This window comes from Bos grunniens, chromosome 21, assembly GCF_055505025.1.
Source record: "Bos grunniens cultivar Pamir isolate PY7600 chromosome 21, Bosgru_T2T1.0, whole genome shotgun sequence".
NCBI lineage: Eukaryota > Metazoa > Chordata > Mammalia > Artiodactyla > Bovidae > Bos > Bos grunniens.
In genome coordinates this window covers 13,138,306-13,165,679 of record NC_141185.1, presented here as the reverse complement: position 1 = coordinate 13,165,679, position 27,374 = coordinate 13,138,306, and the positions used below count along the sequence as shown (strand labels likewise).

Sequence of the window (27,374 nt, the reverse complement as noted above, 5' to 3'; positions counted from 1 at the left end):
AAGAGGCTCACAGTATGGATCCAGCTCTGTACTAGCTTGCTGTGTGATCCCAAGCCGTGTCTAACTCTCTCTGGGACGCAGTTTTCCTGTCAGCCCAGGGGGGGCTCTGGCCCATTTGAGCTCTGCCTCCCCAGTACATGTTCTAACATCAGCCAAGCTGATGTCCCTCCTCCTCTAATCAATGGTGTCTTGATAATGTTTAGTAACTGGTTCTCTGGGGAGAAAGAAAAAAAAAAAAAGGCTCTGATCTTTGCTTCTGTCAATTTCCATGGTATTACTATAAATACTGCCTCTGTGGCTGATTCCAAGCTACTAACTTGGCATCATGGAACTTGGAGTTGGGAAGAGATGTACACAGTTGGCTTTCTCAAGCTGGTATGAGCCAGCATAAGTTGGCGAGTGCAGCTGCAGCACACCAGCATTCCCTCCCGCCTTCTGGGACAGCTGCCCCTCCACCAACTCTTGGAATGTGAGCGCCCTTGGTCCAAGGGTGACCCTCTCATTCCTTCCTTCTTGCTTCTACCTCGTGGATTCCCAATGCTGAGCACCAGTGCGTCCCACTAAGGAGGCAAAGCTCAGGAAGAGGCTTGGGATGAGACTTATCAGCACCGTTCTGGGGTCTGAGGAGGGCACCGCTGTCCGCCCCCTTCCCAGTGTCCTCTGCACCGCACACAGTAAATCCCTACCCTCAGGAGAGAAAGCCCAGAGCCTAAGAGTCATCGGATGTCAAGGACTCTGGGGGAGGCCTGATGGTGGCTGAGGAGAGCATAGGCAGCCACTGAGACCCAGGGAAGCGGGCTGGGCTTTCCCCTCCCAGGAAGAAAAAAAAGAAATGATCCCAGGGACTATTGACACAGAGCCTGGCACTACTCTGTAGTCATTAATAATCTCCATTCTGAACTAGGCGGCATCAGGAGACCGCTGTGCTGTCACCATCCTTCCCCGGCACACACACTTCCTGCCCGCCCTCTGGGCCCTTGGAAGAAAGGGGAATCTTCTAGGCTCTGAGCTAGTTTTCTGTGCTCCACCCCCAGGCACAGAGAAAGGACTGCTTTTATCCCCAGTTAACAGTAGTGGAAATGGAGACCCAGAGAAGTCAAGGTCACACAGTGAGTGGGAGCAGATTCAAAGCCAGGCAGGGACTCCTTCCACGGTCTCTGGTGGACTCAGGTGTGAGTGTGCTGTTTTCTGCAAACACTCTCCATCTCTTTCCCCCAAGTCTTCTCCCCCGCCCTTCCCTGCCAGCCTGCTCCTCCTGGGAACACCACCCTCCCATCCCCAGGCCCCTCCAGCCCTAGGGCCTGAACTGTTCAGCCTGCCTTAGCTGCTCCAGCTGAGCCATGGAATGCTGGGGTGGGTCTGAATCTTTGATTTTATTTATGCTGCCCCGTGTGCCCAGCAGAGTGCCTGGAATACAGGGGGACTCCTGGAAGAAGAGAAAGTGAAAAATAGATTTTTTCAATGACAGCAAGCCCGTGGGCTGGCCACCAGGGGGCGCGCTCACTCCTTGTGTCCAGACCAAGCGACTGACCTAGTGAGAGCTGAGGCTCAGAGAAGGAGGGTCTTTGCCTGAGGTCACGCAGCAGGGTCAGCCGCAGGTACCCCGACGGCCAGCCTCACGACCCCTCCTGCCATCCATCCGCTGTCTATGGAGAGGAATCGGGGGGCCCAAAGAGGACAAGGCCACGCAGCTTCTCCTGTCCAGGCTCCCAGCATCGGGGCAGGGGTGAGACAGGACGTGGGCTTGGCCCCGCCGGTAACCATGACCCCCTCCGTCTTGCCTTGCAGGACTTCATCTGCGTGTCGTATCTGGAGCCGGAGCAGCAGTCGCGGACGCTGGCGTCGCGGGCGGACACGCTGGCCGAGGCGCTGTGCGCCCAATGCGCGGAGAAGTTCGAGGTTGTGCAGCCCCAGGACTACCGGCTCTTCGTGCTGGTGGACGGCCGCACCTTCCAGCTGGCCGACGAGGCGCTGCCACACCGCATCAAGGGCTACCTGCTGCGGAGCGAGCCCAAGCGCGACTTCCACTTCGTGTACCGGCCCCTGGACGGCGGCGGGGGCAGTGGAGGCCCGCCCTGCCTCGTGGTGCGGGAGCCCAACTTCCTGTGAGCCTGGAGCCACGGCCCCTCCGATGGCAGTGTCCACCCAGGCGGGGACGCTGGCAGACCGGCCCGCACCCTCGACCCCCACACTCACACTCAGACGTACCCACTCACGCATGCACACGCACCCACTCACACATGCACACGCACAGACACATGCGCGTGTGCACTCAAACACACACTCCCAATAGGGATGCCCACACGTTGCCCCGTGCTTGCAGCCTACTGAGCGCGCCTCGGCCACCGTGGCATGGCCCCAGCGTGCTCCCAGTAGAAGGGCGGGAGCCAGGAGAGGCCACGTCCTTCATTAGGCAGAAAGGGAAATGGAAACTCAGAAAGAGAAAGGACCCTCCAGACCCCTGCAGCACACAGAGCCCAAGCTCGGCCCCTGTTCACACACAGCCCATCAGGCCAGTCCGTCTGCCCCGCGCCCCCACCCCCTGCCCACCCGGATCCCCAGCCTTTCCCCGGGAGGGCTCAGGTTTCCCCAGGACCGTCCTCAGGAGGAGTGGCCTGGCCACAGCTGCCCCCCGCTCCTCCCCCCCCCCCCCCCCCCCCGCCCCGCCATGGAGCTGGAATGTTTTGGACCCGCCCAGCATCTCAGGAGCATCTCAGGGTGTGTGAGGAGACAGGCCCCTCACCCCTGCCTCAGAGCCAGCCTTCAGCCATCAGCACTCTCCGTGCTGCCGGTAGCTCCCCAGCCCCTCGGAAGCAGCCAGGTGTACACTGGGACCTCCGAGCGAGGCCAGCTTCACAGCTACGTGAACGAGCCCAGCCTTGGCCACAGGGGACATTGTTCAGGGCCCTCTCCTTCGTGGGCACCCCAGGACTGTGGCATTCATGGCAAGAGACACTGTGTGGGGAGTGTTTTAATAAAAGCCCTTTTGAAAATGGCATCTTCTTTTCTCAAAGGGCTAGAGCTCTGCTCAGGCAGCCTAATCCCCCTCCAAGGTAGGGTTCAGAAAAGCACCTCCTTTCCACTGAGCACCCTATTTTTTTGACAGAATCTATAGGTTTCTCAGGTGGCACTAGTGGCAAAAAACCGGCCAGTGCAGGAGAAAAACACGAGTCCAATTCGTGGGTTGGGAAGATCCCCTGGATGAGGGCATGGCAACCCACTCCAGTATTCTTGCCTGGAGAATCCCCATGGACAGAGGAGCCTGGTGGGCTTCAGTCCATAGGGTCACAAAGCGTCGGACACGACTGAAGCGACTTGGCACACGCGCATAGAATACTCTCAGGGCCCTGGGCCCTGTCTGCCCCTCAGCCTGGTCATTTCCTCTCTTCCTAACATCCACACGTCCATCATTCCTGCCTATCGCAGCAATACCATTCTGTACAATCTTTGCCTGGTCAAACTCCTATTTATCCCTCAAAGCCCATCTCCAGAAAGCCTTCTCTAATTTCCTAGGCTGCTGGCCAGATAGTCCTTGTCCATGTCCTCCAGCCCTGTGGGCTCATCTCTGTCACAAGAGATAGCTCATCCAATTGCATCCGTCTGTTGATACTTCTGCTTTCTCCACCAGATTTGGACCCTTCCAGTCTGTGTCCTCAGCATTGATTAAAAATATGTGTTTGCTGAGTGCCTGTTCAATGTCAGCACTCTTCTAGGCCCTGGGAGACAGTAGAGAACAAATCAAAGTGCACATGCAGCCCCAGCATTCATGGCAGTGAGCTGTGCCCACAGGCAGGGCAGCTGGACTTCCCTGAATTATATTGCTGGGAAGCAGCCAGCTCATTCAGCTGATCAACAAACATCTGTCTGACTGTGGCTCCAGGCCAGCCCTGTGGCAGATGCAGGGATGGCTCCAGGATGCAGCCAGCCAGCCCTGGACTTTGCAGGCCAGGGATCTTTATAACAGACATGAGGAAACAGGCAAATACCCAGAAGCTGAGGTTAGCCAGCCATGATCCCAGGTTGCTCTTCCCTCTGCCACACCCCTGCCCACCCCCTGGCACAGACATTGTCCCCTTCCTAATCTTCCGATGCTCCCTACAGCCCGAAGCTGAGCTGGCTGTGCTGCCTCGGGTCCCCACTTGTAAGGCAGGGTGCCCACTGCCTCTCACTAGGCCTGAGACTGGTGGGGATGGGTCAGATGGAAGTCCATTTACCCAAGCACCCTCCTGCCAGTGGGGCCCAAACTTGGGGTGGGGTTGGAATTCAGAGGGTGGATTGGGCATCAGTCCAGCCCTGGCAGGGGGCAGGGGGATCTTCTGTCCAGCTCCCAGGGAGCGGGCAGAGCCAATCAGTGACCTGGACCAGGGGCACCACTGTAAGAACCCCACGTGTGCGTGTGCGCGTGTGTGCTCGAGCGTGGGGCCCCTCCCGTCAGGACAGGCCAGAGAGCAGGACGGGTGGGGCTACCTGGATCCTGTGGTCTGGAGGCCTCTGTCCACAGTGGGGTGTGCGGGCCTGATCCAGGATCAAGAAACAGGGCCGTGCAAGTGCTGAGCCCTCATGAGTGCCTGGAACTGGTCAATGACTCCTCTTGTGGGAGGTATTTATGGACGAGGAGGTGAAGGCTCAAAGAAACGGGGAGAATTGGTCTGCTCCGGTGACCTTGACAAAAATACCACTGATGGGCCAGCTTAAACAGCATTTATTTTCTCACCGTTCTGGAGGCTGAAGTCCCGAATCAGGGCTGGTTTCTCCTTGGCTTGCAGACAGCTGCCTGCCCACACAGCCTTCTTTCTGGGCCTGAGCACCCCTAATCTCTTCTTATAAGAATGCAGGTCCTATTTGGAGCAGGGCGCAGCTGTGTGACCTCACGTTACCTTTAGTAACCCTTTAAGGCCCTGTCTCCCAAATGCGGGCACATTCTGAGATGTGGCTTAGGGCTTCAACACGTGAACTTGGAGGGGACACAGTCTAGCCCATAACAACAGGGTGACTTGCCCAAGGTCACGCAGCTGGTTAGAGGCCAGAGTGAGGTTTGAACTCAGAGCTGAACTACCCCCAAATTCAGGGCACCCCACACGGCACCCCAAGTGACCTGTTTGTAGAAAACCAAAGTCAGATGAGCCTCACCTGCCAGATCCACTCCTGAGCCTGCCTGACGCCATGGTGAGCATCACAGGGCTGACTTGACCCAGAGGTCCAATGTGCAAGTGGAGTGACCCGGCTCCTCCATGGGCCCCAAGGAATCAGTGTGTCGGAGGGCGATGGGTCACAGGCTGTGGCATAGAACAGGGGCTGGGCATTGTCTCATCCCTGGCGTTCGTGTCCTGCGCTCTTGGCCAGCTGGCTCCCTCCCTCTGCTTTTACTGGCCTCTCCCCTGGGCCAGTGGTGTTGAGATAAGCTATGAGAACATCGGCAGAGACAAGGACATGGCCAGGCCCTACAGCTCCTCTGTCCCCAGATCCTAGCAGTGACAGCTGGGTGCAAAGCCTTGCCTGTCATGAGCAGTCCCAAACCCGCCCTGCAGACACCTGGCCCATCATGGCCTCAAAAGACTGCATTCCCCTAGTTAGGAGCAGGTTTCCGCTGGGGAACAAGGGAGCAGCCTGCAGAGGAAGTGGGCAGAGAGAAGCGGGGGCCCTAAGTGGGGGAGGGAAAGAGAGAGGCCGGGAGGGTCTTGTGGGTGCAGAGGAGATGCGCCCTCCCCCTCCCCTCCCCCCACAGATCATTTCGCCAGTTTGCAGATGTGGGCACTCTGTGGGCACTCTGCGAGCACTCAGCTGGCCTGAATCCAAGAACTGGCCACCTCCTGCTCTGCAGAGTCATCTGGCCTGGAAAGCAGGGAGCAGCTGGGCAGGAACCAGGCCCTCCCTTCGCAGGAAGGTCATATGGAGCCTGGCTCTGGGGAGGAAAGTTCTGACTCACAGTGGCCATGGGTTGCCTCAACCCCAGTTGTCACGCTATTTGCTGGAAGACAGAGGTTTCCTAGGAATGCCCTTCCAGGAAACATCTCTTTGCAGCTGACACAACCCTAAGCCAAAAGGGAACTCAAATCTGGCTTCAAAGTTGGAAAGTTCAGCTGGAAGGCAGGAGGAACCTCAATTGGTTGTTAGGAGACCTGGGTCCCAGGCCAGCTCTGAGCCCTCAGCGAGATGCTTCACATCTTTGGCCTCAGTATCCCTATTCTTAAAATAAGAAGGATTCTTCCCCCATCTCCCAGGCTTGTCTCAGGGATCACACCAGCTCTCAGGTGGGAGCAGACAGGCAAAGCCTCAGATCTTTTGGTAGAGGGAAATAAATTCAGAGTTAGACATAAGGGCAAGGAAGTTGTTCATAGCCAAGGTTCCATGGCTGAGGGGACCGGGGAGCTGAAACCCAGGCTGGGCTTCACTTGTCACCTGGCACAGGACCGTGTCCACCTGGAGAAAGGGACACCTTTTCCACATCATCATATGGTCTATAGCAGGGGTCCTCAACCTCCGGGCTGTGATCTGACAGTACCTGCTGTCAGATCAGTGGTGGCATTAGATTAGAAACAAAGCATGCAATAAATGTAGTGCCCTTGAGTCATCCCCAAACCATCCCAACCATCCTCCCTATCCCCGCTCCATGGAAAAATTGTCTCCCATTAAACTGGTTCCTGGTGCCAAAAAGGTTGGGGACCACTGGTCTACAGGGAGTCCAGGTGAATGCACTCCTGGGGGCAGCTCTGCGTCATTTTGGTTTAATGAGAGCAGGCAGCACAGGATGTGCCTGAGGGAGTGGAGGGCATGTCACCTACCTGGAGGAAGCAGATGGCTTCCTGCCAACGAGGATGCCTGAGGTGGGTCTTGAAGAATGCAGGGTTGGCCTAGAGCAGAAGGGAATCGAAGAACCCCTGAAGATTTCTGGAACTCTCCACGGTGCCCTTGCATGTCTGGTGAAGACTCATTGACAGCTTCTATTCCAGACTATCTTCTTAGGAATGTTTGACTTGGGACTTCCCTGCTGGTCCAGTGGCTAAGCCTCTGAGCTCCCAATGCAGGGAGCCTGGGTTCGAGCCCTGGTCAGGGGACTAGATCACACATGCTGCAAGTAAGGATCTCGCACGGCACAGGAAAGATCAATGATCTGGCTGGAACTGAACACAGTGCAATAACAACAACAAAATAATATTTTTAAAAAAGAGTATTCGACTAGCCTTGGAGGATACAGTTGCTTCCTCCTGGAAAGAGGGCAATTTTTTTTTTTTTCCTGACCAAGATAATAAACTAGCGTCTCTCACTTTGGAAGAACGTGTCTCCTCCGACAGGGCCAAAGTGGGACAGGTCTGCTCACAACCTTATTCCTAAGCCGGATGTTTCTCAGCCTGATCCAGACGCACTGTGTGCAGAGCATCTACCAGGGCCCAGCTCCGCGTGCCCCTCAGGGCACTCGGCAGGCCAGGGGAGCCGCAAATGTGAAGCACGCGTACCTGGGTGCTGAGGTTATGAAGTCCCTGGTGGTGGTCCCAGGAGCTTCAGACCTTCTACCAGCACGTATGACAGGGTGGCAGGTGACCTTGTTAACATGCACATGGGGTAAAATCTCTGACTCTTGACAGTTTTTGACAAGGAAGATGGAAGAAAGTGAAAAATCACAGAAAATGAAATAGGAGCGTGCTGTATGCAGAGTCACCGGTCATTAAAAGATCGGGTGTACATAAAGCCTGAAGCAAAGAGTAGTGGGAGGTGAGGCCAAAGGGGTGGCTGGTCAGGTCTTTGAATGGCCCTGGTTGGCAGCACAGCGAGTCTGGAAATTCTGCACCCACATAGAACAGAACTGGAGGCGCTGGGCTGGAGGCAGTAACAGTGAGCACTCCTAGCATTTAGACTGTTGTCTTGAAAGACAATGTCTCATGAAAAGACGCCAGAGTTTCCTGGAGAAATAGCTGATCCCACCTTTGGGACAGGAAATGTAGAATGAAACATTCTGATACACTAGATAGGAAGGAAGCCGTGGAAGTTTCTTAGCGTCATGTCAAAGGGGCTTGGGTTGTTCAGTCGCTAAATCATGACTGCATTCTCCTCTGCCTACCTCCCTGCAACCACTAATCTACTTTCATGTTGTTCAGTTGCTCAGTTGTGTCCAACTCTTTGTGACCTCATGAACTGCAGCACGCCAGGCTCCTCTGTCCTTCATTATCTCCTGGAGTTTGCTCAAAGTCACATCCATTCAGTTGATGATGCTATCCAACCGTCTCATCCTCTGCCGCCTGCTTCTCCTCTTGCCTTCGATCTTTCCCAGCATCATTTTCTTTTCCAATAGTCGGCTTGTCACATAAGGTGAAGATGAGATAAGAAGATGAAGAGGAAGATAAGATGAAGCTAAGAAGATAAGATGAGATAAGAAGATAAGAAGAGGTGGCAAGAATACACAGAAGAACTGTACAAAAAAGATATTCACGACCCAGATAATCACGATGGTGTATCACTGACCTAGAGCCAGACATCCTGGAATGTGAGGTCAAGTGGGCCTTAGAAAGCATCACTACAAACAAAGCTAGTGGAGGTGATGGAATTCCAGTTGAGCTATTTCAAATCCTGAAAGATGATGCTGTGAAAGTGCTGCACTCAATATGCCAGCAAATTTGGAAAACTCAGCAGTGGCCACAGGACTGGAAAAGGTCAGTTTTCGTTCCAATCCCAAAGAAAGGCAATGCCAAAGAATGCTTAAACTACCGCACAATTGCACTCATCTCACACGCTAGTAAAGTAATGCTCAAAATTCTCCAAGCCAGACTTCAGCAATACGTGAACCGTGAACTTCCTGATGTTCAAGCTGGTTTTAGAAAAGGCAGAGGAACCAGAGATCAAATTGCCAGCATCCGCTGGATCATGGAAAAAGCAAGAGAGTTCCAGAAAAACATCTATTTCTGCTTTATTGACTATGCCAAAGCCTTTGACTGTGTGGATCACAATAAACTGTAGAAAATTCTGAAAGAGATGGGAATACCAGACCACCTGACCTGCCTCTTGAGAAACCTGTATGCAGGTCAGGAAGCAACAGTTAGAACTGGACATGGAACAACAGACTGGTTCCAAATAGGAAAAGGAGTACGTCAAGGCTGTATATTGTCACCCTGCTTATTTAACTTCTATGCAGAGTACATCATGAGAAATGTTGGGCAGGAAGAAACACAAGCTGGAATCAAGATTGCCGGGAGAAATATCAATAACCTCAGATACGCAGATGACACCACCCTTATGGCAGAAAGTGAAGAGGAACTAAAGAGCCTCTTGATGCAAGTGAAAGAGGAGAGTGAAAAAGTTGGCTTAAAGCTCAACATTCAGAAAACGAAGATCATGGCATCCAGTCCCATCACTTCATGGGAAATAGATGGGGAAACAATGGAAACGGTGTCGACTTCATTTTTTTGGGCTCCAAAATCACTGCAGATGGTGACTGCAGCCATGAAATTAAAAGATGCTTACTCCTTGGAAGGAAAGTTATGACCAACCTAGATAGCATATTCAAAAGCAGAGACATTACTTTGCCAACAAAGGTCCATCTAGTCAAGGCTGTGGTTTTTCCTGTGGTCATGTATGGATGTGAGAGTTGGACTGTGAAGAAGGCTGAGCACCGAAGAATTGATGCTTTTGAACTGTGGTGTTGGAGAAGACTCTTGAGAGTCCCTTGGACTGCAAGGAGATCCAACCAGTCCATTCTGAAGTAGATCAGCCCTGGGATTTCTTTGGAGGGAATGATGCTGAAGCTGAAACTCCAATACTTTGGCCACCTCATGCAAAGAGTTGACTCATTGGAAAGGACTCTGATGCTGGGAGGGATTGGGGGCCAGAGGAGAAGGGGACGACAGAGGATGAGATGGCTGGATGGCATCACTGACTCGATGGACGTGAGTCTCAGTGAACTCTGGGAGTTGATGATGGACAGGGAGGCCTGGCGTGCTGCGATTCATGGGGTCACAAAGAGTTGGACAGGACTGAGCAACTGATCTGATCTGATCCTTTAGGATGGACTGGTTTGACCTCTGAAAGGGCTTGGGAGTCCACCTTGGGAGTTCACCAGGACTTCCCTGGTGGCTCAGCTGGTGAAGAGTCTGCCTGTAATGCAGGAGATCTGGGTTCGATCCCTGGGTTGGGAAGATCCCCTGGAGAAGGGAAAGGCTACCCACTCCAGTATTCTGGCCTGGAGAAGTCCATGGACTGTGTAGTCCATGGGGTTACAAACAGTTGGACACAAATGAGCAACTTTCATTCATTCAGCCAAAAATGGACAACTTGAGCTTCAGTAAAGAAGTGCAATGGATCAAAACTCAATAGAAATATGTAAATCCTCTGGATCTGGCTGCTGATTTGTAAGAGACTTGGGCATCAGAAAGACATGCTGAGCAGCAGCTTATGTATGCAATCAGTGAAGTCCAGACTGAGAAACTCCACTGATCTCCAGCCTGGACTTTTTAATGGAAATTAGAAGGGAAAAAAAAGATGAGAGAATCTGTAGAATAAAAACTGTAAAAGTGTCTAGGGATGCCAACTTGTCCTAAAACCACAAAGAACACAAGGAGGGTGGTTACTTTGGGAGGGAGGAGCTATGACTGGGATGGAGTACAAGCAGGGGCTTCCAGGGTGGCCAGTGTGATGGTTAATTTCGTGTGTCAGTTTGGCTGGGCCACAGTGCCCACATATTTAGGCAAACATTATTCTGGATGCTGTAGTGAACGATTTTTTTGGATGATGTCAACATTTACATGAGTAGACTTAGAGCAAAGCAGATGACCCTCTAAAACACGGGTGGTGGTGGTGATTTAGTCGCTAAGTCGTGTCCTACTCTTGTGACCCCATGGACTACAGCCTGCCAGGCTCCTCTGTCCATGGGATTCTCCAGGCAAGAATACTGGAGTGGGTTGCCGTGCCCTTCTCCAGGGAATCAAACGTGGGTCTCCTGCATTGCAGGCATATTCTTTACCAACTAAGCTATGAGGGAAGTCCATAGTAATGTGGGTGGGTCCCGTCCAAACAGGTGATGGTCCTAGAAGTGCAAAGACCTTCCCTGAGCAAGAAGGGATCCTGCCAGGGGGGCTTTGGCCTGGACTGCAGTTCCTCCTCTGGGTCTCCAGCTTGCAATTTTCTGTTTACCAAGCCTCCACAGCCACTGATTCCTTCAGGTAAATGTCTCTATATGTGTACACATCCATTGCTTCTATTTCTCAGGAGAATCTTGACTCATGTAACTGGTAAAGTTCTATTTCTTGACTTGGATTGTAATTACAAGGGTATTTCATCTTATCATTCATTAAATGATGAATTTAATGAATTTTCTGGATCTGCTTTTATTTTATAGTGAAAATGTAAAGTATCCTTTGTATGAAAGTGAAAGCGAAGTTGCTCAGCCGTGTCCGACTCTTTGCGACCGTGGACTGTAGCCTACCACACTCCTCTGTCCATGGGACTTTCCTTTGTACATAGGTACGTAAATATGTAGAAAGGGGATTCTAATGATGAACACAAACTGTTATTTGGGATTTGAAGGGGTGGGGGAAGGGGAGTGGACATGTTTTGCTTTGAAAGTTTCTGTACCTCTTACGATAGAGCATGTTTTGGATGTAACTAGGGAACAAAACGCTGGTCCCGGTTGTGACACGCAACGAAAGGACACCTTTCTCAGAAATCTAATAGAAAATGGCTTAACCCGAGGGATGGAGAGTTGCTTCTGCTGGGGACCTAAGAACCACAGGAGGAGGAAAAAAAGTCAAGGCAGTGTGACTTAGGAAACTGCCATTTATTTGAGAAAATGAACAAGCCTCTTTTAACCTCTAGAGCTGTGAACATTCAAGTGTCTGCACTTGTTAAATAGTTAAATATATTTTTGTTCTACAGGGAGGACAAAGACAGGGAAGCAGGGTTATAAGCGTAGGTAACGGTTCTAGAAAAGAGAAGAATAGAGTTTTTCCTACCTGAATCTTGAGGTCTTTTAAGAGACTCCTTTTAAAAATTCTACTTTTTGAACATCAGTCAGCCCTCAGGGTAGCCCATTCTTGAGCTTTAGTGATAAACATTTCAACACCATATGCTTCTTATACTTGTTAAAACCCTCAAGCTCCCCTAGATTCGTAGGACAGTAAAAGTTCTTTATCCTGGTCACTCGATTGACTGTATTAAGAGCCTCTCAGAGAAAGGATAAAAACGGGCCCATTAGAAACAGAAGCATCACCCTGGAATTAACCCTGTTTAACAATATCTCCACTTTCAGTCTCTACCTCCAAACTTTAAAGGCATCTATCACTGCTAAAGAAGACACAACGTAAGTACAGGTGGTCACAAGTGTCCTGGTTTAGTGTTCCTTTTTTCTTTGTTTTCTATTTAAAACAGCCATCTAGCTATATGGCTTAGTTTTTAAAATGTTACTGAAACATAATTAGCAAACCATATCATTCCATTTGTTGTGTACAAGTCACTGGATTTTAGTACATTCAGTGTTGCATAACCAACTACTATCAGCTTCCAAACATTTTTCATCACCCCCAAAATAATCCACATCCCCATTGCTGCTGCTGCTGCTAAGTCGCTTCAGTCGTGTCCGACTCTGTGTGACCCCATAGACGGCAGCCCACCAGGCTCCCCCGTCCCTGGGATTCTCTAGGAAAGAACACTGGAGTGGGTTGCCATTTCCTTCTCCAATGCATGAAAGTGAAAAGTGAAAGTGAAGTCGCTCAGTTGTGTCCGACTCAGCGACCCCATGGACTGCAGCCCACCAGGTTCCTCCGTCCATGGGATTTTCCAGGCAAGAGTACTGGAGTGGGGTGCCATTGCCTTCTCTGACATCCCCATTAGCATTGACTATTTCCACATTTCCTCTCCCCAGTTCCCAGCATCATGCATCTACTTTCTGTTTCAATAGACTTGTTTATTTTGTACCTTAAATATCTGGTGGCTCAGATGGTAAAGCATCTGCCTACTATATGGGAGACCCAGGTTCAATCCCTGGGTTGGGAAGATCCTCTGGAGAAGGAAATAGCAACCCACTCCAGTACTCTTGCCTGGAGAAACCCATGGATGGAGGAGCCTGGTAGGCTTTCTGTTTCAATAGACTTGTTTATTTTGGACCTTAAATACAAGTGGAATCATGTAATACATGGGTCTTAGGTAACCGGCTGCTTTCCCTGGGCTAAATGCTGGAGCTGTATCACAGCTTCATTCTTTTTTGTTGCCGCATAATATTCTACTGCCTGGGGAGAGTTAGTGCTCCTTTTAAAAGTCTTTCACAAAGCTTGTGGGACACCAGGCCAAGAGAAACAAGGGTAGCACAGGCACCCTCTGCCCTCAAAGATAACCTCCCAGACCCCATGTGCGGTGTATATGGCAGACCCCAACACGTGCTGGAAAAGATCCAAGGGAAATGCAAATGCCAACAGACAGAGGAGAGCAGGAAGCTGAGGAAGACAGGGCACATTCAGATACACCTTGAGGATGGGCCAGACGGAGGGGCAGGCACTCCAGGGCACAAGGCACAGCAAGGAACACAGGCACAGGAGGCCGAAAAGTACAGGAAGTTGGGGGAGAGGGGAACTGGCAGGAAGAGCCAACCAGTGGGACGGGGAAGGGGATCGGAGACAGACAGACAGGGGGAGGGCTTCACCAGGAGGGGCCAGGAACATAAACGAAAACGCCGGGGACCTGAAATTAATACTCAGGTTCAGTGATAAATCTTTATTTGTTAGACTTGTCCATTACTGCCAAATAAAATATAAAAGCAATCCAAAATAATGCTATTTTCTAAAAATAGTTTTCCATTTGGGGTTTATGTCCCTCTTCCAGAAAATCATGTGAAGACTTAAGAGGTTCTGACGTCAGATTCCTCAGAACAAAGACTCTTTCACTGGCTACATAAGTCCCAGTGAACTTCTCACTCCTTAAACGTCAAGGGCAAAACACCCTCTTAAAAAGCAAATACACCCTTCTCAACACAGAGCTTCCCAAATCTCTGGGCTTTTCAGAGGATCACACAGGACCTGTAGGTGCTGGGGGAAGTAGGTAAAGGTGAGCAAGCCATCCTGGGAGAGGCCTGGAGCGTGGCTCCGGTGGCCTGATGGCATCCCAAGAAGGACACAGCCGCTGGGGCTGGGGGAGCGGAGCCTCCCGCAGGCTGCAGCTCTCCAGTCTCTGATTAGCACACATTGTAAGGGATGGTGATCACATTCGGTAAAGCTTCAAGGAGGCAGTGTTTCAGTAGTAGCCATGGCACACCTTGTTCATGGACAATTTTATTCTGTAAGAAACCGGAAGGAGGAGGTGGTGAGCCGGAAGTCGTTCAACTCGGAAAAAATGAAGACAGAGAGAACCCGCCAGGGAACAGGGAGTCGTGTATGACAGACCCACCCAATCCAGCACCCCTGGGGATGCATCTGTCTTGAATTCGTCCACAGTGAAAGGCAGAAGCAAACTACCCACGTGGAAAGGGGACAGCAGAGCTGCATACACCCTTCTACTTTCAGAAAGACCCCACCTCCTCACCTTCCCACCCCCACTGACCCTTTAAATGCCAAGTACCGGCTTACCTGTCAATTGGATAAGGGTTTTCACAAAGGTTGACAAGCACGTACAAATGTCTCAAAGCATACTCGTACTAGAGGAAAACAAACCAAAAAGACACGATCAGACATCATCCCTTTATAACAGGATCAACTCCTAAGTTGGGAATATGTACAGCATCTAGACCAGTGGTTCTTGGGACTTCCCTAGATGTCCAGGGGTTAGGATTCTGTGCTTTCACTGATGAGGGCCCAGGGTTTGATCCCTGGTGGGGGAGCTAAGATTCCATGAGCCATCTGGTGCAAAGCCAAAAAAAAAAAAAAAAATTGAGGCCAGTGGTTCTTGACCTTTACTGAGTCAGGGATGCCCCCTCCCCAACTCTGGATGATCTGGTGTGATTTACAGACCATTTCCCAGGAAAAATGCACATGTGCAGGAGATGTGCAGCACTCTGCAACAATCCTATAGCTCCTTCAAGTCCAGGTAAGGATTCCCGGATGAGAAACCCCTGGCCCTGCTCCCCTGTCAGCTCAAACCTCCTGGAACCCTGGCTTTTGGTCTAGAACAACTGACGAGGGAGACTTATGGTAAGTGAATGCCAAACCAGATGGCAGCCAAGACCGAAATAACTTGAAAAGCACTTCAAGGGAATCTGCTACCTCACAGGAGGAGGAAAGAGGAGATTTGCTTTCTGTGATTCCAAGGGGCAAAAAAGTAACATCCGATGATAAAGTATTTTTTAAAAAATGGAAAATTTTAAGTTATTAAATACAGAGACTGCTTTGTTAAACAAATGAAAATTAAAACTGAGATCCTCTTAATAATGGAGAACCATCTTCTGAGTATAATATTTCCAGGTGGCTCAATCTGGAAAAAAACATCTGCCTGCCAATGCAGGTAACTCGGGAGATGCCGGTTCGATCCCTGGGTGGGGAAGATCCCCTGGAGAAGGGAATGGCAACCCACTCCAGTATTCTTGCCTGGAGAATCCCAAGGACAGAGGAGCCTGGCAGACCACAGTCCATGGGGTCACGGCCAGAAGTATCTGAGGGTGATCATGGTCTGCATATCACAGCCCAGACAGAACTTTCTGCAATGATGAAAATATTCTATAACATTCTCAATTCAGTAGCCGCTAACCACATGCGGCTCCTGAACACTTGAAATGTGGGTACTGTGGCTAAGGCACCGAGTTTTACATTTTGTTTCATTTTACTGAATGCACATTCGTGTTTAAGTAGCCACCCACAGTGAGGCTAGAGACTACTGTATCAAAGAGCACAAGTCTAAAGCAGGATTTGGCAAACTCTTCTGTCACGGGCTGGATAGTAAATATCTGAGGCTTTGTGGGCTGTCTGAACTACTCAACTCGGCCTCGCCATGAAAGCAGTCAAGAGATTCTGTGTGACTGAGTACAGCTGTGGCTGTGCTTCAGTTTAAAACTTTATTTATAAAACACACAGCTATGGCTGCATTTCAATAAAACTTTATTTATAAAAACAGGCTGTGGAGGGAAAAAACTCAACAGTCTGTGGGCAGGAATGGGCCTGTGGGTCACAATTTGCGAATAACCCCTTCCTTGAAGGATCCAAGCATCACCTAAGTACTGACCAAAGCGGAGGGGTTTTTAGGTACCTTCCAACCCTGACATTCTACAATCTGCAGAAACCAGGTACTTTCTTCTCCAAGCACCAAGGCCTGACTTCAGCAACAAATCTTGGGAAGAGGTCAGAACAAACCCAAAAGGGAAAAAATCTGTGTGGCTGGTGTGAGGGGCAGGGGTAAGGGTGGAGTTTGGCAAGGAAAGCACAGTATGAAGACAAGGAAGTCCTCTTCAAAGGCCAACAGAAATGGGAGATGAATCGTCTATAACTGGTAAACTCTCCTAGCCAATGGGACAGTTAAGAGTGTCTGGGACTAAGACTGGGACCAAGACTGGTTAGTGAATTTGGACGACCTTGCCCCTCTCACATCCCACCAAAGGCCACAGAACGGGTCTGCTGCTGTTTCCTTCTACAAGACGGAAGCTTCTACAAGACGGAAGCTTCTACAAGACGGAACCTTCTACAACGCACCTGGTGTGATACCCGTGGACCATACTAACTCGGGTTTGGAGTTGAAGGTGCAGAGGAAGGCCAAGCTAGTGGCCCATGGAAACCGGGGAGCAGAGGCCAGCGGCCCCAGGGTCTGGGCTTACCGTGGGGTTGTGCCAGTTGAAGCAGTGTGAGCGGAAGTGCGACACGGCCGTCTGGTAGCATGCGTGCTCTGTGAGCGGGGCTCTCTGGGACAGGAGTCTGTCTACCTCGGCAGCGGAGCCCGAGACCAAGGTGACGATCTTTCGCACTGACTTCTCAATGATGTTCCTGGCCTGTGAAGCAACATTTTTGTCTTTTTACTTAACACAGTCTCTCTTAGAACCCTGGACTGGTTAGATGCTTCTTTCACACTGCCCCCACTCCACTATGTTCAGAGATGCCAACTGATGCTTTCTGCAGCAAAAGTTGTGCACGCAAGGCTTCTTTATAGCTAGAAACCTCCAGAAATACCTTGCCTCTTAGAGATCTTCTGGCATGGTGGGAGCATTTAAATCTAAATACCTGAAGGGCAGGTATGGCCCAGACTGAGGCGGCAGGGGTGGTGGTGGGGGGCTGCATAGAAATTGTGTCCCAAAGTAGACTGTGGTCCCATAAATGGTGCTGTGTGTTCACAGGTACCTCTGTCTGTTCTAGAAACCAGCAGATGCTTAGACAGAATGACACAAAAGGGGTGGGCATCGTTTTCTTCCTGGATCATGAAAACCAGCATCACAAAGGGGCAGCTGCTTCCACATCAACCAAAACATACGATCGAGTCCCCTGACCCTCCCACTCCCCAGCCGGGGTTTGTTCCATTCATGCCGAACATTCCCCGCCATCTGTGTTTTATACCAGCAGTTTTCAACTTGTCGTCTAGGACCACGGGGGTCCCCCAGATTTCTTGGAAGGAAGACTCCATAGGAGTCTTCATATGTCCTTCCTTTCTCAGCTATGTATCTGTGTGAGGCTACACTTTCTTTATATATTTCAACCAGAACTACAGAGCCCAACAGAGTGAATGCAGACGCAGGAACAGGGACCAAGCTACCTTCTATTAGGCTGGGCACAAAACAGATTTGCAAAAACATGTTGTGATGCCACTCTTCTCACTCATATTCTTTTGATCTTAGAAAATAATTCTTTCTTATAAAAAGTATATTAACACAAAATGGGTTTATTATTATTTCTAAATGAGTTAATATTTTACAAATCTCAGTATTCATTTCTAAAGCAGTAAATACTGATATAACCCACATAAGTAAAAGCTCTTTGGGATCAATACCTTTAAGAGTGTAAAGAGATCTAAGAGGAAAAAAATATGAGATCTGTTGTATTACACTGTGATAACAACAACAAAATAAACCATCCTGGGGTAGCTAACTCAGAATCATGAGATATACGCATTTAAGACAGTTTACATAGATTTTTTTTTCTTTCTTTCTTTCTTAGAAAATTCAGGCCGTGTCCCAGCACATCAGTCTCTGGGCTGTGCTGACTGTAGGGTGGGGTGGGGGGAGGGGAAGTGGGGTAATGGGCGAGGTGGGCAGAGTCAGCACGGCTGGCTTTGTTGGAAGGACAGTCAGCCTCTGCCAGGCATCTTGAGAGTACACGCCTGGTGGTTCTACTCACACAGCTCGAATTTCAAAAGAAATTCAACCAGTTCCAGACAAACTGACGAGCTACTGAAAACAAACCCAGTTATCGTAGAAGATTGCTCAAGTATTTTAGGAAGAATTTGGGGCAGTGACTATGATTTCCTAAGCCAGCAGAAATTTTTTGTGGACTGGACTTTTTTTTTTTTTAATATGATTAGCTACTAACTCACCAAGCAGCAGAGTAAAACTGTCTCCTAAGCAACCAGGGGTAAATAAAGAAACATCCATGTGCTTTGGCTTCTTGGCAGAGACAGGTCCCCTCCTTTTGCTTCCTGCTTCAAAGAGCTCAAGGCCAGTTTATCAAGGAAGAATAAAGCTGGCCACTCTCCTGCTCATTTGTGTCCATTTCACACAGTAAAGGAAGGTTTTGTTTCCCATATACTCCCGTGGTAGGAGGAGGGCGACCCCAGAGCTCCGTCACCTGGTTCCCACCAACATGGAACTATGGTCAGGAGGCAGAGATGGGGCTCACGCACGCTCCACGGCGAGGCTGGGGCTGCAGCTTCGCCGCCACTCACCTCCAGATGCCTGTCGATCTTCTGGACAAGACGCCTGGACTCCTGCAGATCGTTGGTGCTCATCAGCTTCCTTTTCATGATGCTGAGCGGCACCTCGGGGCTTGGAGTGAGGTCAAGGCGACTGACGGCGGGCAGCGAGATGGGAGAGCTAGCTTGGTGTTTCAGACCCTGAAACTGCATCAGCTTCATGGCAGAGATGGACTGGGGAGGGAGAGAGTCGGTTTGAGTGGGCGGAGCAGAGGTGCCGAACGCACCCCGGTCCTGGAGTCCACAGTTCGCCTCACGTGGTTTCGGGACCACAGGAGGGTCACAGCCACAGCCTCAAAGCTTGAGTTCAGTCTTCAGCAGTAGGCAAGGTGATGCATTTGAGCACCTGAAATCCACCGACGATGAACTTTGAAGATGCCTGGCACCCTTTGCAGCAGAACTGCCCCAGTTCCGCCGAGCTTGGACCAGAGTCATTTCAGCCACAGGTGACGCTGGCTTGTGTCACCACCACCCCCACGCTCACCTGCCTGCCCCTAGTGACAGAAGGAAGGAAGGACGATGCAGAGCATCTGGAGGGTTAGAGCTGACATCTGAGTCTACTGAGATGGGAGCGCTAAAGCCACAGAGTAGGGGGCAGACTTGGCATCAGGGTCTAACAAGTGGGCCCGACTGCCTGGCTCTGTCTGCCCACAGAAGTCACTGCAGACTGGATCCCAATTAAGAGGAAAAGAAATGCTGCAAGCAATCATGTTCCTAAACCAAGCAACACTAATCACTAATTACCAAAACACTAATTTAGAAACAGTTCTAAAACAAAAAATAAAGCACATGTGTGCATGCTAAGATGCTTCAGTTATATCTGACTCCTTGCAAGCCCCTGTACTATATATAGCCTGCCAGGCTCCTCTGTCAGTGGGATTCTCCAGGCAAGGATACTGGAGTGGGTTGCCATGCCCTCCTCCAGGGGATCTTCCCAACTCAGGGATCAAACCTATGTCTCTTTTGTCTGCTGCAATGGCAGGCGGGTTCTTTACCACTAGCGCCACCCGGGAAACACAGGCATACATATATAGAAATATAATGCTTAGAAAAGATCCTTCAGGGGACCTCCATGGTGGTCTAATGGTTAAGACTTCACACTCCCAATGCAGGGGGAATGGGTTCAATCTCTGGTCAGGGAACCAAGATCCTGCATGCCAAGTGGCACAGCCAAAAAATCAAAATCCTTCATACCTCCTCAACCAAGAGCAGACATGGCCAATGCTGAGGAAACTCCAGACAGCAGAAAGCCCAGGGCAGAAGAGTTGCTGCTGGTACCTTCCCCTCCCTCCAATCCCTCAACGAAGCCAGGGTGGTGCCATCTTTGACCCTGCCTCCCCCGAGTCACCCTTCCCTGGCTTCTCTCCACTCCTCCCCTCCACTACCCACCTCTCAAAAGCCTGACCAGGCCCACAGCCTCCTGAGTGCATGTCTCATGGCCTGTGACTGGCTCCAGGGCCCTCCCATCCACACGCTGCCCAAGAAGTGCTAAAGGTAATAGCTGGACTGACTGGCTCACCAGTTCTTCTAGAAGGCCAATGCTTATATGGAAGGAATTCCGCTGGTGAGCTCTCAGATGGTGGCAGGCCACCGGAGGGGATCTGGTCATACAGACTACTGGGAGCACCCCCCACCCCCCTCACCTCCTCTGCACATCCCAAGGGCTGGCCCCACAAGCGGTACTTGAGGCCCAAGCCTTCAGCAGCCACCTAATGTGACCTCCGTCAGGATAGCCCTGATGGACTTACCTATTTGACTACCTAGGTCCTTTCACAGCTGGAGGGGATAAACGTCTCTAATTTAGAGCCTACGGGGCAAGATAACATCCTGCAAGTGCAGGAAGGCTGGACACATCCAGGGTGTGGGGTTCCAGGGAGCAAAGCCACAACACTCGCAGGACGAGCTTATTTGCTAACCTCTCACCAGGCACTAGGTCTGTGTTTAGTGTTGGGGATGTGCCACCAACTTTGGGCTCCCAATCACCTTGCGTGCTAGGGCTCTGACCAAGGAGGAGACGGAGATCCGGAGAGAACAGGTAGGTGGCCCAAAGCCTCAGAACTTTGTGAGTTTGAACCTGAGTCTGATTCCAAAGCCTGGGCAGACTCTCCAGGACAGAGTGGCCGTGAGAGGCAGAGCCAGCCCTGCCTCAGTCATTTCCTCACCCGCCTGGATCCTGGTTCTCTTTGCTGGGGGATGAACGTTCCCGGTGAGTCAGCCTAAGATTTGGGTGTTGTCAGGCCTGCGAGGGCCCTACTCACCTTGTTCCCATACTGCATGACGTGGCTGGTGTTGGTATGGGATTTCACCAGCTGGTACTGCTTGTGGAGGGTCTCTTTGGTCAAATCCTCCTGCAAAAATGCAAACGTTTCAAGCCCTCTGACCATCGCAGCTGACAGCTAAGCCTCCACTGAGCAGCTGGCCCCCTGACGGCTCACCATATCTGAATCTTCCATCCAATTGACGCTGTACCAGTCCCCCAGGAACGTGGACCGCTGCTCATCGTAGTAACAGGCGTAGGACGACTCCCTGGGGTTGGCAGCCGTAGTTGCATAAACTGCAAGGAATTAAAGGCACCTTTCAGGAGTGTTTTATCCTCGGCTGTCTGAGGATTCCCCTAGAAGCTTGAGTTCCCCTCCTTTCCTGGTGCAATCAAAGCATGTCCCCTGTGATCAGCTCAGGGAGGACAGGGAGACCTCCCTACCTCCAGCCCTGTTCACTCAGTTACAGTAACTCATCTAAAATTAAAGGTGGAAGAAAGAGAAGCCAACACTTGCTACACTTGCTACAATGAGCAACCAGGCATGCTTAATGGGACATCAAGCTGTTTTGGAAAAGTGCTAAAAGATCAGAATAGCTGAATCTTGAAGGATATGGACTTGATTTCATTTCCAGAGAAAAAGAACATTTACTAATATTAGAGAAACATTTAGGTTGACTGAATCTATGAGCTACCACTTACTATCTAGCTACCATGGACTCAGAGCTATGCTGGATAAATGTCATCACTTAAAATGTAACTCTTCAAAAAAAAAAAGTGTAACTCTCCCAACAGACACTATCTTTATTCCCATTTTACAGATGGGGATAACTGAGAGTAAAAGGGGATAAGTCATCTTTCCAAGACTAATAGCCAGCAAACAACACATTGCAAATGACAGAGGCCAGTCCAGAGACTATAATTTTGGACTTAGGTAGCCCTACTAGACGGAGAAGGCAATGGCACCCCACTCCAGTACTCTTGCCTGGAAAATCCCATGGATGGAGGAGCCTGGTAAGCTGCAGTCCATGGGGTTGCAAAGAGTCAGACACGACTGAGCGACTTCACTTTCACTTTTCACTTTCATGCACTGGAGAAGGAAATAAAAACCCACTCCAGTGTTCTTGCCTGGGGAATCCCAGGGACAGGGGAGCCTGGTGGGCTGCCATCTATGGGGTCGCAGAGTCAGACACGACTGAAGTGACTTAGCAGCAGCAGCAGCCCTACCAGAACCCAGCAGAGCAGCACAGAGCAATATCACTTCACCCCCTGACCATTAATCCTCCAGGAATAGAAGCCCAGAGCTGCCCACAAGTATCCCCCTACTTCTGGGCACCAGGCTACCCTAGGCCCTTGCTTCTGTAAGACACTTGGTTCTTCCCATAGGCAGAATCAGCAAATGTCCATTTTTACTGCAGAACACAGTGCTCACCCAGCCCAGCTCAGAGGTCAGTGTGCCCACCACCTACCATTGATGTCGGGTGGCAGGTGGTTCATCATGGACCCAGACTCACAGGCCTCAATGTAGAACACCATCTAGGAGGCAAATGAGACAAGTGAACTCCCCCTGACCAGGCACAGACCTCTCACCAAGGCCACTTTGGCTCTGCCACTCTCTTGACCCATTTCTCAAGAGACTTTCCCTTTTGGGAGACACCTGTGCTATAAGAAGCTGCTGCCAGAGGCTATGGATGCTGTTGTCATACAAACCAGAAGGACTTAAATTTGTGTATGGCTAGTAGCAGCAGTAGTAGTCGCATAGTCTTGTCTGACTCTCTGCAACCCCACAGACTGTAGCCTGCCAGGCTCCTCTGTCCATGGAATTCTCCAAGCAAGGACACTGGAGTGGGTTGCCATTCCCTTCTCCAGAGGATCTTCCTGACCCAGGGATCGAACCCAGGTCTCCTGCATTGCAGGCAGATTCTTTATCATCTGAGCTACAGGGAAGATCCTTGTGTGTGGCTATAAAATAAGATGATCTATTAGTCGAAATAATGCAGGGAAAATGGAGCCATACATGATGCTAAGGAAAACTGATTTTCTATCCAATGCAGGGTACAATTTTCAGAAGCAAAACACGTTACTCACACAAACATGCCAGAGCTATGGAGATTCCATACAGGGTGCAAAAGGGGCTAGAGAGGGCCAAAGGGAGAATAAGATGGTATTTTCCTCCCCAACTGCCCCAGACTGGTGACAACCCTAGAAAGAGCAATCTCCAAACTGTGGTCCCTGGACTAGGAGCATTGTTGGAAAAGCAGACCCTCAGGCTTCCCCCCAGAAACACTGAGCCAAATGCTGGGGTGGGGTCCGTACTGTGTTTTTTTTTTTTTTTAATTTATTTATATTTTTGACTGCCCTGGGTCTTTGTTGCTGTGTGCGGGCTTTCTCTAGTTAAGGTGGGAGGGCATCTCACCGCAGTGGCTTCTCTGGCTGTAGAGCCTGGGCTCTAGAGCACGGGGCGGCAGTTGTGGCACACGCACTTAGTCGCTCCCGGGCACGTGGGATTGTCCTGGACCACGGATCAAACCCATGTCCCGCAGCGGCAGGCAGATTCTCAACCACTGGACCACTAGCAAAGTCCCCACACTGTATTTTAACAAGATTGCCAGTGATTCTGACTTAACAGCTGAAGCTTTAGAATCACAAAAAAGTTATTCCTGGGAGACCAGAAGTCAAGATTGACACAAAGGACACCTTTTCCAAAAAAAAACAAAACACAGCCAATCCAGAGTTAGAAAGCCCATCACAGCACCGCGGGCTCTGCTTCCACTGCCTCCCTCACATCCCTTCCCCAAAGCTGCCCCAAGCACCAACATTACCTTTTGGTACATCTTGTGTTCGTACATGTAACGGATGGTCTCATTCAGGTCCTTTACATGAAGCTGAAAGGTAAGAATATGGACACTCAGACCAAACACATCAAGAGAAACCATGTGCTGGATAACCCACTAATCAAGCCCTAGTGATGCCTTATAAATTCTTATTTAGAAATCCTTAGAGGTAATCATGGTGCACAGCATCACCCCAGAATGTCATCAAGGGCTTTGTTTACATGCAGAGGTACTTCCTCATCACTTTGTCCGGAGCACTCAGGGGCTGTGTTCTATGACTGCATCTCGTGCAGGCACCCAGGTTCAGGGACAGCGACTGATGTGATGTCAGCAGACACGCAGGGAAAACTTGCCAGAAGAGACGCCTCTGGACAGATTTCAAGCTGCTAAATGCAGCCCCACACTCACCAGCCGCATACAAACCACCCCGTAGGACATTAGAGACACACATCACAGGTGTACTGCCAACTCCGAGGTTTTGTTTCCATTCTCCCTGCTTGCCTTTTTTTTTTTTGGCTACCCTTCTCAGCTTGTAGGATCTTATTTCCCTGACCATGGATTGAACCCAGGCCCTTGGCATTGAGAGTGCAGAGGTGGAACCTCTGGGAGTTCCCCACAGCTTGTTTCTAAAACATTAAGAAACTCACATCTTCGTTAGGAAACACCAGTATTCCAGTGGCTCCATGATCCGTGAAGTAAACGAACACATGGTCCCTGGGGCCACTGCCAAGAGATACACATCAAGCATGAGAGTCGAAGTGGGCCGTTTCCTATTTCTGCCTCCGTGACTCTGAAAAGTCACTCCAATCAAAACACTTAAGGAGAAGCCTGAGGATTACAGTCTCCCAACCAGGTGGGAGGAGGAGCACAAGAGACCGCTGTCTGGCTTGCTCCCTTTGATCCCACTGAGTGCTACTCTGAACCAAGAGGCATATCCCAGAGCCTGGAAGGCCAGGACTCAGCAGACAGCCCAGGGTGATTGGGAGAGTGGGGGCCTATAGCCACTGGGCCTCATCCCAGGTGGCCACACTCTCCTACCAGATATCCCCCAAATGAGTAAGGGAGCCAGGACACGCCACCAAACGTGGTCCTGCAGTTCCAAGTGCCCTCCAGGGCCCTTGGCCTGCACACAGCCTGGGATGCCCACTGGTGCTCCCTCACTTGAGGGCCCTGTTCCAAGACGGCAGAGATGTAACAACTCACTGGAAGCAACCTGGTTCATCCTGCTCAGACATCCCTCTCTGCTCTAACTCACAGGAGCTACTCGAGCAGCACCAGCTGCCTAGTATCTGAGACTCTGAGGCCATGCTCCCGAGCTCCCCGACATCACATCAAAATGCTTCATAAAGAGATGCTACACGAGACATCCCTCACCCACAGAGAGCAGGGCAAGCACCAGGGTGAGTTGTCCCCAACACGGAGATTTATCAATGTCCTCCTCCCGCTGGGCTGACCTGGCATCAGAGCACAAGGTCGTCGGGAGGCTGGGTGGGGGTCCTTCAACCTGACTGGCCACAGAGCTTCACGCTGGTCTCAGGGTGTTCCGATAGACTAGCAGCAGGTTTAAGCGATGGGGAACATTTCATTAAGAGTAACGAGGGACCCTGGATCATAGGGTTAATTTGTTACAGAAATGGCTGCTGAAAGAAGCCACAGGTTCTGTGCAGGCTGTCAGGACAAAGGTCCCCACGTTGCAATCTCTCACCAGTAAACAGGCCAGAAGCAAGAACAAGGCCTGTATGAATTCTCGATTCTGGAGTACCAGGTCATTCAGAAAAAAGGGACAGCCATAAAACAGACGTTACCTCTTTAAGACCTTTCCAGATCCTACGCCCTTCACTGCTTCTGCATCACCTCTCAACACAGCAAGGAAATTCTTCGGGGTGACATCCTACGAAAAATTGGGAGTTGAAATCAGATGTAGCAGTCACTTTAAATCAGTGAGAGTGCTGAGTCTGTAGCAGAGGGCCCAGGCCATGACCATACACCTCCAAGGCTTAAGGATGAAGGGCAAATACATCCTTCAAAAAAATCTGCCACCAAGAAAGACCCAGAGCAAGGTCAGTGTTCCCGGCGCGTGTGCATGACCTTGTCTCAGGCATCGTCTTGTCTTTGGCTGATGCCGTTCAGCAAGCCTGCCATTTCTTCTTGACCATTATAAAGTCCAGGTGGAAAAACCCAAAGATGTTGGTAGGGAGGGACAAAGAGCAGAGGAAGAGCATGTGGCCTCAGAGAGACAACAAAGATGGAGACGGAGACTTCAGTGCCGACCTTTGCAACCGGCCTGCCTCCTCAAAGGCTGAATCCCAAAACACCCCTTAAAGGCGACTTTATAAAATGATATCTGATTATTAAAAAAAAAAAAATTACAGAAAAGCACAGAGGAAAGAACATAAATCACCAGAAATTCCACCACCTACATTTTGGACATTTCCTTAAATAAATCTATGGAAACAATTTCATAAAAATGGGATCATCTATGTTAGATGAATGATGTATCTGATTTAATTGTTCTTGAATTTAAAAGAGAAAAATAAAACTGGAAGAACCGCTAAACTTCATAGAAATGTTTCTCTCTCACAAGGAACATTAGTTCCTAAAAGATTCCACTGAAATTAAGAAAAAGAGGGTATGAAATCCAGGAGGCTAATGAAATTATGGTGTTTTCAAAAATGTGTCAATGTACTGCGTTGGCCAGAAAGTTTGTTCAATTAATGAATATGTTGTTCAATAAAGTTCATTGTGAAAATGGAAAATGTCTTTTAGTTTTACTTAAAACCGAACAAACTTTTTGGCCAATCCATTCGGACGACTTTCAATCATTGGAAGTGATATACTATTATAATAATGGTGGAAAACTATCTCAGCAAAATCCAGAGACACTACTTTGTACCAGGGCTGGCATTTGAGAAAGCTGATTTTCAGAAAAGGACACAAATAATTTATAATCAGATTAGTGGCAGTATCTTAAGAAAATCAGGTATTACGGAAAGAAAACTACTGAGATTTAAAGTATAATAAAACTAGAAATAAAAGATTGGCAGACTACCACTAATACTTTTTTCTTTTTCTCTCTGCTTTCTTTCGAAATTCACAGAAATTATGCCTCAGGCACAAATCTCAATATAAACATGAAACGTTGGCCAGAAATCCGTCTAATGAGGTCCTGATTCCAGAAGTTCAAGAAAGAGGGGAAAACCATCATTGAAACGAAGCAGACCCCGCCGGCTCCGACCCCGCGCTCCGCCTCACCTCGCCCGTGTAGTCCTTCAGCACGCCCTGGTACACGTCTGAGCCGTTGGGCCTGTTGATCACAATTCCCGGGGTGGGATTGCTGAAAATCAAAGGATGCAATGAAGCACACAATTTGATGTATCTCTGAAATCTGCATCTTCATAAATATGTTCCGGTTAAGCATAAAAAGACTAAACAGCCATGACTGTCACAGACACTTCTCATCACCCACCCAGGTCCCCAACATGTGGTTTTAGTAGCCC

The 27,374-nt window shown here is 50.0% G+C and overlaps 2 protein-coding genes across 2 annotated transcripts in view; one reads left to right on the top strand and one right to left on the bottom strand.

Moving 5' to 3' along the window:
• The window catches only part of RIN3 (Ras and Rab interactor 3), a 136,251-nt gene extending 133,258 nt beyond the window's left edge, over nucleotides 1-2,993 (top strand). The window contains exon 10 of the mRNA XM_086363179.1: nucleotides 1,789-2,993. Within this exon, the coding sequence (XP_086219305.1) occupies nucleotides 1,789-2,109 (321 nt within the window). The 3' untranslated portion in view covers nucleotides 2,110-2,993. The remainder of the gene's footprint in view (nucleotides 1-1,788) is intronic.
• A 10,681-nt stretch (nucleotides 2,994-13,674) lies between these two features.
• The window catches only part of LGMN (legumain), a 35,750-nt gene continuing 22,050 nt past the window's right edge, over nucleotides 13,675-27,374 (bottom strand). Inside the window, exons 4-14 of the mRNA XM_086363180.1 lie at nucleotides 27,130-27,211; nucleotides 25,683-25,768; nucleotides 24,525-24,600; nucleotides 23,866-23,928; nucleotides 22,513-22,579; nucleotides 21,222-21,340; nucleotides 21,045-21,134; nucleotides 18,760-18,960; nucleotides 16,709-16,879; nucleotides 14,538-14,605; nucleotides 13,675-14,248 (exon numbers count right to left, since the gene is read on the bottom strand). Of these exons, the coding sequence (XP_086219306.1) occupies nucleotides 14,206-14,248; nucleotides 14,538-14,605; nucleotides 16,709-16,879; nucleotides 18,760-18,960; nucleotides 21,045-21,134; nucleotides 21,222-21,340; nucleotides 22,513-22,579; nucleotides 23,866-23,928; nucleotides 24,525-24,600; nucleotides 25,683-25,768; nucleotides 27,130-27,211 (1,066 nt within the window). The 3' untranslated portion in view covers nucleotides 13,675-14,205. The remainder of the gene's footprint in view (nucleotides 14,249-14,537; nucleotides 14,606-16,708; nucleotides 16,880-18,759; nucleotides 18,961-21,044; nucleotides 21,135-21,221; nucleotides 21,341-22,512; nucleotides 22,580-23,865; nucleotides 23,929-24,524; nucleotides 24,601-25,682; nucleotides 25,769-27,129; nucleotides 27,212-27,374) is intronic.